Source organism: Tauraco erythrolophus, chromosome 14 (assembly GCF_009769465.1).
Source record: "Tauraco erythrolophus isolate bTauEry1 chromosome 14, bTauEry1.pri, whole genome shotgun sequence".
In the NCBI taxonomy this organism is placed as follows: Eukaryota; Metazoa; Chordata; class Aves; order Musophagiformes; family Musophagidae; genus Tauraco; species Tauraco erythrolophus.
The window spans coordinates 3,188,100-3,202,668 of record NC_141478.1 but is presented as its reverse complement, the minus strand read 5'-3'; the positions used below and the strand labels follow the sequence as shown (position 1 = coordinate 3,202,668).

The 14,569-nt window shown below is 48.9% G+C and overlaps 1 protein-coding gene across 1 annotated transcript in view; it reads right to left on the bottom strand.

The window, feature by feature from the left end:
• IGDCC4 (immunoglobulin superfamily DCC subclass member 4) overlaps nucleotides 1-14,569 on the bottom strand; it is a 94,377-nt gene that overhangs the window by 42,273 nt on the left and 37,535 nt on the right. The window contains exons 3-4 of the mRNA XM_086620245.1: nucleotides 8,097-8,238; nucleotides 3,029-3,162 (exon numbers count right to left, since the gene is read on the bottom strand). Of these exons, the coding sequence (XP_086476371.1) occupies nucleotides 3,029-3,162; nucleotides 8,097-8,238 (276 nt within the window). The remainder of the gene's footprint in view (nucleotides 1-3,028; nucleotides 3,163-8,096; nucleotides 8,239-14,569) is intronic.

Below are 14,569 nucleotides of genomic sequence, written 5' to 3'. Positions count from 1 at the left end.
CAGCAGGGCTGCAGTGTCCATTCATCGTCTGTCCAGGTGAGAGCTGAAAGGACAGAGCTGCCAGATGTGTTTGGTGCTCCGTCCGCCGGAGAGCAGTGGAGATCCAAGGGGAAAATCCAAATTATTCCTGTTTCGACAGCAGGCTCTGTTTCAGGGCTGCGTGACTGTATCCCGCTCCAAAACACCACTTCCCCAGGGAACGTCTGGAAATTTGCACCATGAAGTCTGCACAGCCGAAACATCTGCAGCGCTCACAGCGCCGCGGTGCACCACCGCTCTCTGCCCTGCCTGGGCAAGGGCAGCATGTGTTCAGCCACCGACACACGATACCGCCTTCCCCACGCAATGGGAAGTCACACCGTTGAGGGAAGCAACACTTTTGGGGTTTTTAGGCCATGTAAATATGATAGAAAGGGGTCCTTGCTGCCTTTGCTGGGAAAACGTGTTTAATAAGGGAGACAGAACAATTCCCAGCCATCGTATCAGGAATAAGAGGGAGAGGGGGAGGAAAAGGACAACTGGGCAAGAAGAGCTACAGGGAAACGGATTCTTTTGCTATGCACAGCCAGTTCAAATCCAGCGCTGTCTGGCAGGGGCAGAGGCATGAACATGAGATGTTCCCAGGCCTGAGGGCTGGCAACCCAGTGCAAGTGGAAGTGTTTGCATTATAACCAGCACAGCCCCAAAACCCATCAGGAGCACACAGGATCTGTCACCATCACGCAGCACTGCCCAGTGCTGTCAGTGGGACACGAAAGCTGCAGGCACAGCTGGTAAGGAGACACTAGGTCCCACTGCACCAGCCTTTTCCAGGGGCCTTGGCAGTGCAGCGGGACTGGAAGACTGGACTTTCATCTGACCTCACTAGCCATCAGCAGGGAGGGAAGAAGTAGTTTAGCTGCTCCTGCCTGCAGACGCATAGGAGTTTGGTCCCTGAAATTTCCAAATAAGCAACTCAAGCAACACCAAATATCTGTATTTCAGGCTGCTGTTCTTTTGTTTGTTTGCTTATTTTTCTTCCTCTGAGATTTTTTTGCATGTTTTGGTTTAGTTTGGTCTTATTTTTCACAACCAGCAAAGAATTTCTGCCTGACCAGTTCACTCCAACTACTATCAGCTGCTTCTGAACAGGGAGGAAAAAACACCTCAAGCCAGTCCAGGCATCCCAAAACATGCCTCTGATGGTGAAATGCTGAAACAAAAAAGGATCAATACCACGCCAGTCACTCACGGAGGAGTTTGCAGCCTGCACAGGTCACTGCAATTTCCCATCTGTCTCAGAGATACTTCTCCCCAGTTTTAAAAAAACCCTAGAGATTTAACAGGCATGTTTTTCATCACTATCAGCTCAATCTGGTGAAAAATTCAACCTCGCATATTTGTTTTTGCAGCCAGCGGGTGGTGTGGTGCTGCAGAAGCGAGATTTGGGTGAGAACTCCAGGCAGAAATCTGCTCGGGCCGGCTGGTGCTCCAGAAGGAACGCTTCCCATTTAACCTCTTCCATTGCCTCCATTTGCAAAGCAGATTAAACATTGCAGAGTTACACGATACAATTATGCAGAATGAGTTATGATGCCAAGGACAGTACATCCACCTTTGTAGCCTGATCAATATTACTTATCAATAGCGAACCAGGCCCACACAGGAGCTGTCTCTGGAGTGTGGAACTGCCCACAGCAAGCGCTCCCCTCGCCTCTGTGCTTCGTTAAGCACACGGAGGATCTGGCAGGGGCTGGCAATTAGCTACAGAGCATTCAACCGCTCACGAATTCTCTGCAGATTCCACACAGATTACCTCCACGACACAATCCATTGATCAGAGGTGTATTCTCAGGCTCCACAGTTAATCACACTCCCTGCTGATGGATGAACAGCAAAGCCGTCTCTGTGAAAATACATTGGTAGCAGAATGCCAAGCAATGCAATCCTAAACAAAGACAAAAGGGGCTGGGAAGGATTTCAGAGCTTTCAAGGTTAAAGCTGCCTACAAAATACACTGGGGTCAGCACAAACAGGAGACAGACGTGTCCCGAGAGAAGGGACAGCTCAGCCAGCCTCCCTGCCCTGGTGAGCTTGTCCACTTGCAGGACAGGGATTATACAGTGCTGGGGAGGCAGCCAGACGTGCTGGGAAGGATGCTGGAGTCTGGAGACCGCCGCTGCACTTACGCTCTCAGCTACGTTCTCATGTCCAGACTTGCCCACTGCACTCCGGGTTTACAGAGAAAAATGCACTCAGAGGATGAGGCCCAGATGAGGAGGAAAAGGCCAGCTCACACCCAAAGCCTTGCTCCAACGGTCTGCGTGACCAGAAGAAACCCCAGCTGAGGCTGTTCCCAAACACCACAAAAAGATCTCTGGAGCCTACTCAACAGCTCAGCAAAGAGACAGCAATATGGACACAGAATGCAAGTTGGATGTCACTGTGCTTAACCTCCTCTGGACTCTGCTAGGCAACCCCGGGTAGACATAGCCCTGCCAACTACTCCAGCCTCCAGCTATTTCTCTTGCTAGCTTGGGCAAGCATCTTCCTCTGTCTGTGCCACCCTTCGCTTGCCTTGCCATTCAAGGCCAAAGGAGATAAGATCACAACAACACTGCACTTCCTCAAGGTGCAAGCAGGGTGCCTGACCCCTTCTAAGAGCCCCAGAGCATAAAAGGACTCTCCCTCCATCTGTTAAAATCCACCTGCTGTTACAATCCACCTGCAAAATAAAATCCCTTGGTGCAGAGAGAAGCAACCCCATTATTAGTGTTGTTGGCTGCCTAGTCCTGGGACTGCGCAGAGCAGCCAGCTGTTGACTCCCAGGTGGCAATATCTCCCAACCCAGCTTGTTTATCCTGCTTATAAAGTTAAGAGAAATCTTTATTAAAATGCCTTCTCTGCAAGCTTGAGCCAAATGCTGCCATGTGCAGAGCCATACCAGCAGGAGAGATCAATACTGATACTGCAGCTCAGCTTGCCATCACTTGCAATGGCTATGGGGCAGACATGTGCCCAGGCCAACATGCTCCTGCCTGCACCTTACCTTTCAGGACACTGAGCACTGCGTCGTTGCTGTAGCGTTTTCGGGCAGCGTTGGTTGCCACGCAGTGGTAAGTCCCAGCATCACTCTCCCGCACATCCACGATTTGCAGGACACCATTTGGAAGAGTTATAAACCTGAGTGACCAAAAGAAAGAGTGTGAGACAGGCTATGCCTTACCTGAGCTAGTCATCAACTCAAAGCCCTTTTATCCCTTCTTTTTCGCCTGCAGATGTATCATGCACAGATCCTGGTAATCACAGCAGAGTGGGATCGACAAACCTTCGAGCCACCCAACTGATGGTTCTTAAAGAGCAGCAGGTACAGACCTATGCTCACCACTGGAGTTTTCACAACACAGGATCTGCTTTTGGGAGACCAGACTAACAAGGCTTTGCTGACACAAGCCAACTGCATAGTATAAACCAACTACAAACACACACACACATTTCTACATGCAGATTTGTAGCCATCTCAAAGTGTGCAAATGCCTTCACACACACTGCAGCCAGTTTCACCACTTGCTTTCCCCAAAGCTTTGGCAGACAGAGAAAAAATACATTGCAAAGAAGTCTTAACATCATCTTTCTCCTGCCACACCTCAAGTACATGAAGCGACCAAGTGATACACAGCTACACCTTCCCGGCCCAAAGCAGCCAGGAGATGACCACCTGAAGCTGCACCATTCCTGGGTTGTGCTGATTGCTTTTGTTCTTCTAAGAGGTTCTGGCTTCCACAAGCTGACAATCTTACAGCTGGGCATTCAGTGTCCCCGCCATTGGCCATGGGGTGCTACTGGGCAACACTTCCACGGAGTGAAATGGCTACATGGCTCACAACATGAACACAATCCTTGCTGCATTCTACTGAACAAAGCAGATGATTAGCAATTAGCATAAAAGTAGGAGCTGGCTGTCAGCATCTCCATTTTCTGCCTGGATTCCTAGATGGCAGCCTCTTTATTCTTGAATGCAAGGCGCAAAGCCTACGTGATCTTTTTTAATTATATATGAGATCCATTTTTAATTGCAAGCCTCTATAAACAGAGCTGCTGAGCTTTGACAGGCAGCTCTGGGTTATCAGTCTTCATTATGAAGAGGACACATTCAAAGACAATTGCTAAGGGGAGGGACAGCAGCTACTCCACAGGAACAGCACAAAGACAAGTTATAACCATGAATGTCAGTCCTTCCATCCACAAAGACCCCAATAAGTATACTCAATAAATAAAACTATGGTTCTCCAGGTGCTGAGACAGATGGAGTGCCATGAGTGAGGGTCACAGAATCAGGAAGACCTTAAGAGATCACCCATCCTGTGTTCAAGTCATGGTCACAAACAGCACACCTGCTCCTGCAAACACTTACCCTAAATCTCCAGTAATGGAAACACCTCCCCTGCCCTAAGCAGTTGGTTCCAGAGACAAATATCCCTGCTGCGAGCCTAGAACCTACCCTGCACCTGAGCTCATCACTTCTTGTGCTCTTCACAGCTGGTGAAGAAACAGAAGAGCTAACAGAGCTCCTCCAGTGACCATATTGACTCTACTGGCATAATCCTACAGCCTGATGCACGGACACAGACTCGCTGACGCTTCCCGCATACACAAGGGCAACTGCCCCACATCCCTAAAGCCACGCTTCCGCTACTTAAAAAAATACTTTTCTCAGGATCAAGCTCCAGAGACTTCAGAGGAGGTGGTACCCAGAAAGCCCTTATCAGGATGCCTCATCAGGACTCAGGAGAAAGAAGATAAATATTTGCATCCTCTCAGCTCTGTGGAGGGAAAGCCTCCCACTGCGATAATATTTATTTTTGTCGTGCATCTGCTATTTGAGTCTGTAATTAATATCAACACATTTCAAACACTCGGCGAGGCATCTCCCAGCCACAAAAAGACACTCCAGTTATGTATTACAGACTCGCTGAGGCTGGGAAGGACCTCTGAAAATTGTCTATGGTATTTCCCCGCTCAGAGCAGGGTCAGCTAGACCAGGTTGCTCAGGACCACATCCATGGTCACACTCAGCTTCTCTTGAGGGCAGAAAACAAGCCACTGCGTTTCCAGAGAGAGCAGGAGCTGGAGGCAAGGGGGAGTGAGGAGACTCAATCAACACGTAGCTCAAGACGGTCACTCCGGCAAGGCCAGCAGTAGAGAGATCTACTTAAAGCAGTACGTCCTGCTGGGAAAGCACAACCGAGGTGAGCATCGCTCTTCCAGGGAAGAAAGGAGGGAAGAAAGGCAGGATTTCTCTATCCACAATTTCTCCCAGCTGTTGACAAAGCCTCCAGCTCTTCAGGATGTGGCAGCCCTGAACGAGAAGACTCCAGGCAGCCTGCAAGAGCATTTTGATCCATCCCCAGGCTCTCTGCAAGGCAGGCAAGTCTGCCTGATGATCCGGAGCGGACAGTTGGCACTAGCTTTTCTTCCACACAAAGGGCGGATCTTTTCGTCTACTCACCTTCACTAGGGATTAAGCAGAAAACAAAAACCAAAGGACAGACAGACAAAGGCCCTGGGAGAACAAAAATGCTGGAATTTTTCAGCAGTCTCACTTTTGCCATTGAGACCTACAGCGCCAGGATCTCCTGGGAGACTGCCTTGAACGGGGGTGGAAGGCAAGCCCCCTGCTTGTGGCAGGCAGCTGGTTAAGGACCAGCACACTCAGGGCAGGGCCCAACTACCACGGGCACAGGAGGCAGCAAGCTGCAAGAGCAACAGGGCACAAACACGTAGCTGTTCCCCTCTCTGCTCCTCCCCGAGCAACTCATGCACGAGAGCAGGGGCAGAGAGCACAGCGGGGCCGACAGCTGCCCACCTCTTCAGTAAGGATCACAAGGATGGTGCTCAAGAACTGAAAACAAGCCATGTGTCCAAACCCTGCCACCCTACAGCTCAGTGTACTGGGCTGTGTGTGCAGTGGAGAATATCCCAGCGTTAACAGTCCAATTCCCTTTCTTACTTTCTCAATTCCCTTTCTTACTTTCTCCCCAATAAACTGCTGGCACACCCTTCCTCGCAACCTTTTGAAGGTATAGAAAATAGACTAAAGCACCACCCCTCAGGACACGTTAGGAACCTGCAGCTTTGTTGCAGGCTCAAATTCTGCAAGCCCTTTTGCCCACGGCTCAAGAGCTCTGTACAGGGACGTGAGCTGTGTTAAGGTGCTCCTGACACACAAGAGAAGTAAACTTTCCACACAGATAAAATGCTCACTTAGGCAAAATGTGGAAAAAGATACTGTGATTGCAGCCCATGTGATCTGTAGGGTATGTGTTTATGTGCAGCCCTCCAAAGATCTCTGCTTCTTAGCAAGTACTCATCTTGGCTCTAGAGAAAATAAACAGCAATTTGGAGCCTGATGTGCCTAAAACAGTGAACAGGTTACGCCAAGAGATGTAGCACACATCCCAAAGCAACTGCAATCTAGAGAAATCCTGCAAGCCACCTCTCAGCAGCTGCTGCAGACTTAAGACCATGGTTTTTAAAAGTACTTCAGAGCCAGAATTGCAAAACACTTCTGTGCCTAACTCTCATATGAAAGTAAGGGTTTGTCCTGGACTTCAGCAGGGCAGGAAACATATTCTGAAAACATCAATAAGCACTTCTCCACCCTTTGGGTTGTCTAAGTATATTTTAAGCTCAGTCTTCAGCACCTTCGAGGTGGCACCAAGCTAGAAACTGCACCCAAGGGCAAATGCCAAAGAGAGTGCCCAAAGGCAAGATCAACACAACGAAGAAAAAAAGAAAAAAAAAGGAAGAAAAAAAAAAAGAGCAATGTCAGTTTGCGATGATTATTATATCCCTCTTAAAAGACATCATAAACGCTGACACAGTAGCACTATCTCAAGGGTTGTATGTACAGCCCTGGAGCCTGATTTTGTACGCACACCTCACCACGCTATCCTGGAATATGAAATCATCATCCTGACGCCCTGCTACCCAAACGATTGCATTTTCGCAGGCTCATCAGATGTGTGCACAGGAGGGAGTCCCCAGTAATCAGAGGCTGGCCTGAGATCTGGTCCTTAGGCATGATGGGGTAAGGATAACAGAGAGCTCTGGTTGGCAGCCAGCATTTCCTGGAATTCACTTAATTCCTTCGAAAGACGGTTACATTAAATCCAACAACAACAACTAGACAACAACAAAAAAGCAAATCCTTCTGAAAAAGCATATTAGCTAAAACATGATTTAAAAGGCAAGATCTGCAGCCAGAGATTATGGTCCGGCTTTTACAAGGAAAACAATTTTCAGGCTGCCTGTGTTGAAAGCAATCTCCAAGCAAGTAATTTCACAACATCCATCGAGCTGTCTCATTAAAAAACCATTGCCCTATCTATGGCACACTTCCCTCTGCAATCCCTTCTTTTTTGTGTTCTCTTTCTTTTTTTATTAATTAATTTTCTTCTCCTTACAAAGCAACAACCTCCTATAAACCTTTAGATGCCACACTTCAGACTCAAGGATATAAGCGGTTATTCTTACAGAAACAGCCATTACTGCAAAATTATTCCTAAACCTTACCCCACCCCTCTTTTCTTCCTCTCCTCCTGCCTCTTGACTTCCCTGGGAGGGAAACAGCTCCTTCTGCAGAACTAAAGGACAATGCAGTCACTGATCCCCTGCAGGAGTGATGTCTGACTTTGACTAAGGAAAAGGTGCCATGCTGCAGGATTCTTGTATTTTCAAAAAAAAAAAGAAAAAAAAAAAAAAGAAAAAGAAATTTCAGAGTCTTTTAGTAGATGACCTCTAAACAAATGGAAAGCCCTCCCAGGTTACTGAGCAACGCTCAGTACTCTAGAAGACTCATTAGCCCTGAATGCTTGGCCCATTGTATCATGGCAAAGGTTCGAGAACAAGAGTAATAAAAAAGGCTTAGTTCTTTTATCTGTTTATTTATTTTGTCAGCGGATTGGATGATGTTTGGGGGAAGGTTAATTTTATTTAGGTGCTTCTATCATCTCTCTCTTCATTCTACCTTTTTATGAAAAATTTCCACATCATAAATAGTCAGGTTTTGTTTTGCTTTTTTTCAAGCTAACCCAGGAAAGCAACCAGGGAATCACCTGGGTTCTGCTGGAACAGCTTCATGGTCCTTCTCCCATGTGATGACAGGGGAGGGTAGTCCTTCGATCCGACACTCAAACCGGGCCATGCCATTTTCTTCCACTGTCTGCGACTCCGGCTGTTGGAAAAAGCGTGATAAGGCTGGGGAAAGAAGGGAAGGAAAGTTAGTAACTCAGTGTTTCTGATGAGCAATGCAAACCTGTTCGGACACAGCAGTTAAAAGGAAGGCTTTTCTCTCCTAAAGATCGCCTGAAATGTAATTCCTTACTTTCCCATGCCCTCAGCAGCCCTAACAACAGTAACTGAAAGGTTTCAATGTGCAAATTTGTGTCTTGTCTCATTTTCTCCTTTAAGGCAACAGCATGAGAGAAAAGACAGGCAATTAGTTGGTTTCAGCAGCTGCCTTCCTAAATCGCTTCCTTGTCTGTTCACTTGCTCCATTTGGGAAGGACACATAGAACAAAAAAAAAAAGAGGGGAAATGCCACAACCCTGAGAGACGAGAGTTTCTCCTTGCCTTGTGGCATTCCTGCAGTCAGAGGAAATTAAAACAAGGCAAGAGGAAGAACAAAGCCAGATGTCAAGTTACTCGCACAAAACAACTGCCCACAGGCTGGCAATGCTGGAGACTAGGGCCAGAGACCATAGGAGTTACGATCCTCCTTCTCCATAGTCATCAGCTTTGCCTGCAGAAACCAACTTCATCCTACTCAAGCAGACGAGATGCAGCCAAGGGGACAGACACAGCCACCTTGCTAAGAGGAGGAGGATGGATTTCATACATGCCGGGACACTTGTTCGCTCTCCAAGGCTCACCCCTCTCTATACGCTTCTTTCCACACTAGAGAGGCTGAACTTGCTTCGAAAACAAAGCACTAACGTTTCTGATTGCTCTTGGACCGCACCCTCCCCATGGTTCCTACACAGCTGTCTGACCTTCCTCCCCTTCCAGCACACAGCAAAACCCTGCTGATTTCAGCAGAGCAGAAACCCTCTCCCTGGGGCTGCCAGTATCTGTCCTATCAACAGCATAACCCGAAGGCATCTCAGTCACACGGTGCAGTTTTGAATATGCACGCAGGCTCCTTGATGGGGGCAGAAAGCTTGTATTCTTCTTCACCAGAAGAACTGGCTCCTGCTTTCAATAAGTCTCTGTTAAACCGCCTTTGCTGTTAAACCCACCCTGCAGTACAAATTCATCAAATTTCTGTTGCCAGAAATCCTGAACGTGGCACAAAAAACATAAATTTCAGCCAGAAAACAGGCTTGACTGCTGGGCCAAGCACAGCACTGTGCTTATGAGGACCCCAAGTGACCTTCTGGTCCTCCAACACAATTGTGTGCTTGTCCCACCACTGCTTTCCAAGAACATCCATCACTGCGTTAGATTTTACAGGACTCCAAACCTGAAGTTTTCTTTGCATTGCACACATAAACATACATTCACACACATACACTTTTTATTGCAGTGTTAGCTTGAGGAAGTATGTACGGTTTTGAAAATTAAATGCTTTTACATGACCCATTTTAACCTCGGCATATTCTCAGCTGTCATTAGTGTTTTTCTTTAATTTAAATAGTTATCACATGTTTAAAGCAACTCATTGCTCTCCGCAGCAGTTACAGACTGAATTCTCCCACCAGCTGTCTGCCAAGTCTAGTTTTTCAACTCAATACAAACGGCAATGGAAAACATTTTCCTGGAAAAATGTGACAAAGATGTTAGTATGTAGGCCCCAATTCAGTTGACTGCTTTAGTATTTTCAAATATACACTGCAGACCACTGTAACAGAGTAATTTCTACAGATTGCAAGATCTTTTAAACTCATGTTCATAAAACTTGCTGAACCCAAGAGTTTAAAAGAAAAGCCATCAAATGCCAGCGCACATTCAGGATGGCACCATCAAAACAACCTTCTCCTGGCAGCAGATATCCTTAATTCTCTTTCCCGTTATTCTCTTTTCATCCTACAAGTGTAAATGAGAATACTTTGGCGGGCTCTGAAGGGTCATGTACCTGGAAAGGTCACGATGGGAGGCAGGAATCCTTCCGAACAGACGAAATCTGTAGGCATCTCTGTTCCCTCCACTTCATGTCAGGTCACCTGACTCTCTGCTGTTCATTATTAAGTGGCATCATCTAAGCTGATACAATGAGGTCCCAAAGTTTACAGCAGCTTTAGACCAGTCTCCAGAGACCAGAGACCCTACGCGGCACATGGTGCACATGAACAGCAATGCCACTGTCGCCAGCAGTGGTGAAACAGCTCCGTAAATCCCAGCGGGCAGCTTTCCTGCTCTCTTTGCTCTCCCTCCCAGCTGCATGCATGCGTATTTCGTACAGTTTGGGAAGAGATGCAGGATGTACAAAAGGTGACAGGGCCTCCTGGGCTCCCCAGACAATAACCTGTCCCAAAGCAAGGGGCTGCCAGCTATTCCTCCCCATCACGGGCCAGACCTGCGCCTGCAAGCTTGAAATTCCCTGCCGAGAACCGGATCCTGTCCTTCACCTCCATCCAGCCTCATCTGCCTGCTGTGCTGGGCTCCGGAACGGCTCTTCAAAAGCAAAGAGCCAAGAAATGCACCCGTGACAGATTTGTCATTAGGATGTGGAGGAGCGTGACTAAACTGCGACCCTGATTAGGGAGCGCAGCATCCCTCCCGCTCCGAGCGGCACGCAGGAACAGCCAGGCTTCCCACGCAGAGTCACAGCTCCCTGGCGAGAGCTCAGTGGGTGTCGGAGGTTCGACCCTGGCAACGCAGAGCAAACCGTGTTTTGTCTCTTAGTGCCTTCTCATGATAGCTCTTGGGGTGGGATTCAGAGGCTGAGCTCTGTCATATTCCTTTTACAGGATCAGGATAGGGATAGTGAGGATCTCAGAGGACAGGCTGAAAAAATTCACCTCTGCAAGCTCTGAAAGAAGCAGCCTACAGCGTCCCCAGTGAAGGAGAGGACAGGGAACATGAACAGGCATCTTTTGTGCACAGAAAGCAACGCCAAAACAAGACAAGAGCAGTGAAAAGGTTTCTTTGATGCAAGACTGAACCAGAACCCTGGATCTCAGCACTGGCAAGGCCCAGGCAGAGAGAGACTTGCTGGCCAGGCTCAACGCTGCTCCACAAGCATCTTCTGCATCAGCTTGGGGACAAGACCACAGCATGCTGTGATCCCTTGTGTTCTTCCTCTCTCATCCCACGGGGATACCAGGGTGGAATGGAGGAGGCAGAACATGTCCAGCACCTACAGTGCCACCCAACCTAGGCTCAGAGCCGTGCTGCAAACAGTCGGTGCTGGGAGGAAAGGGCAATCAGCCAGAGCAAGGCCAGCCTGCTGTGGCAGGAGAGGACTGGGAAGCAGGTCCTGCTACTCTGAAGCACTGCACAGACGTGCGTGGGGGTCGCAGCGAGCGCAAGGCAGGCTCCGACACACCGCTCACCCTAGGGCCACAGGGATCCTTAGGAGGGGCTGCTCTCCTCCCAGCAACACGTTTGGATGGAAGGGACTACTGCAGGAACGCTGCAAAGGGAGGGGTTTTCACCTAGGGAGGCAGGGAAAGAAGGTGCCTGAGGGGAAAAGGGAAACAAAGACGACAGATACATACTCAACATTATTTTCAACTCCTAAGGTAGAGTTTAGCTTGCAAAGCCATCCGGAGCCACAAAACACCTCCCAGCCCTGTTGCACTGATTACCTTGAACACCTTAATAGGCCACTCAGTAAAAATTACCCACTGCAGGTGAGAAGGTGAAGAGCATTACAGCAAACTGTCCTCAGCGCCATGCCGAAGCACCAGGCTCTGCGCTTTCAGGAACGGAGCACGCAGCTCCCTCCCCGCTGACATGTAAAACCCAGCTGGAGCCCAGCCGTGTGTGCCAAGGCTTTTAGCCCTGAGCCCAGGGGTGAGCGCAGGATGGTGAAACACAGCACCCTCCCCCTCTCCCAGCAGCCTGATCCGTGCAGGAGGCCGTGAGCTTGGAAAGACTGCCAGCCAGCAACACTACACCCCAGGCAGAAAATGCAGTCTATGCAAGGAATTCAGCCTTCTGAAACCGGCTTGCTGCTCTCTCCCACAGCGCTTTGCCCCCAGACTCTCCGCGTGCTCGTCCCCTTTGTATCTTTTACAATTATTAGTAGGTATGTCTAAGATGGGGGCAACTACAGCCCCCACTGAGATCACACACACCGCCCAGACGATCCGTCTCTGAACAGCTCACTTCTCCACAGGCCAGCAGGGTGGAAGGGAAACAGGCACAGAAAGTCACGGAAGCGATTTGCCACAGCCCGACAGCGCGGTGGAGGCAGAGCCATATGGCAGCACGGAACCTGCTGCCCAGCTAACCCGTACAGGGCTCGCTCCTGCCTCTTCACAGATGCCAGTTCCCCAACTACTCGAAACAGCATCTGAAAGTCACATCTGCAGATGGTCCAGAGCCTGTGCATTCATCTGCTGGAGGTTTTCCTGCCCAGCCTGGCTCTGCCTACAGTCATAGAATGGTTCGGGTCAGAAAGGACCTCAAAGATCACCTAGTTCCAACCAGGTTGCTCAAAGCCTCATCCAACCTGGCCTTGAACACTTCCAGGGATGGGGCAGCCACAGCTTCTCTGGGCAACCTGTTCCAGTGCCTCACCACCCTCAGAGTGACGAATTTCTTCCTTATATCTAATCAAAATCTCCCCTCTTTCAAGTTTAAAGTCATTACCCCTTGTCCTGTCACTACATACTCTTGTAAACAAAAGTCCTTCTCCAGCTTTCTTGAAGGCCTCCTTCAGGTACTGGAAGACTGCTATAAGATCACCCCGGAGCCTTCTCTTCTCCAGTCACAGGCCTTCACTCATCTATGCACCTAATCCATAAAATAAATAGCATGGAATAAATCCTCAAAATAAGAGTAAAGCCCAGTCTGCCTTTTCTCAAATCCCAGACACACCATGTGTCCTGGAGAAGGGACAGAGGAGAGAGGAGCACGAGAGCCCGTGTGCCTTGATTCCTGCTGTGGTCTGTCCCTCCAGGTGCAGCACCACACCAAACCTCTCCCCGCTCGCTGCCACCAGCCACGCGACACGGGCCCGTTCCCTCCAGGCACAGCAAACGTCTTCATTTGACAGCCACAATTACTGTAATTTTCTAGAACCTCCCTTGCACAAAATGTTTAAGCTAAATTAACAGCTTTAACAAATCTTCACAAATGTAGCTATTAACAGGTAGAAAGCTACACCTTCCCACAACTAAAATAACGCCCCTGGTATTTCCACATGGGAGCACACGGGGCTTGGAGAAACCCACAAACCTGATTCATCAGCCCGAGCAGCCGTTCACTTAATGGGCCATCAGAGACTCGCTCCTCGTTTGCCATGGCCACAGGTGTGGATGGTTGACCATGGATGGATCCTCAGCCCGGGGAAGGAAACAAACTGCTGGTCAGAGGCACAGGCTGATGGCAGGGTAAATATATCCCACCTGCTGAACAGGTTTTCTTCTACTGCCCTGTACTGATCGGCAGTGCCCCGGGCAATTGGCATAAAGAATAATTCCATCTACATGTAAACAGCCTTGGATAGACTACTGTATTCAGCAGGGGGGAAAGAAAAGGCCTTTACAATTACAATCCTGATTTCCACCAGCTGAATGCTAATGTAGCAAGTGCTTCTGCCCAGCCCACAAAACAAATGGAAGGGAGATGCATTTCATTAATCAATTCCCTCGCTGCGCTCCGTTCAGAAACGGCTACGCTATGCCAGGTGCTGTGTGCTGCAGCAGCAGCACCTTCCCGGGGCACGTGGTGATGAAAGGAGACATGAGTACGCGCAAGGAGAGGGGTCACCTGAAATTGCCTGTTTGTGGGAGAAACTCAGAATGGGATGGAGAGATGTGTCACCTCTGTACATGCCTCCGGAAAAATCCAGGGGGAGGGAAAGGCAATTTAACCAGTCTCCTGGTTTTGAGATGTCTCCACTGTTCTCACTCAGCAGACACCAAACAATAAGCCCAGGTCCATACCAGAGGCACAAACCATTGCCACCAGGCAAGAGGCACGGTGCAAACTTCGACACAAGTCACTCCTAAAAGGAAAGAGATCCTAATTCAGGGTGGCTGGAACTGGGGCAGGTGCAGCCAAATAAATCCTCCTGGACTAATGATGCCTTTTCTACTCCAGGTCTCCCACCTCCCCAGACAATATCTGCGTGCAGGATCCCTCACTTCATCTTCACAGCACCCTTGTGAGAGCCTCAGGACTCCCTTTATTTAATGAAATACTGGGACCAGCTATTTATTTGGCACTGCAAACCGCTGTGGAAAGGCAGGGACAGGAGGGATGGGTGACCTGCAATCTGTGGGTGTTGCACACCAAACGTATTCTGAGCAGAAAAGGAGGACATGTTGCAAAATTCAGACTTTTCCCCTGATCTGGCAGAAGCTTCACCTGCCATCAGGAGTTCTGATTTCTGCAGCAGTGCTCACAAACTGAAACA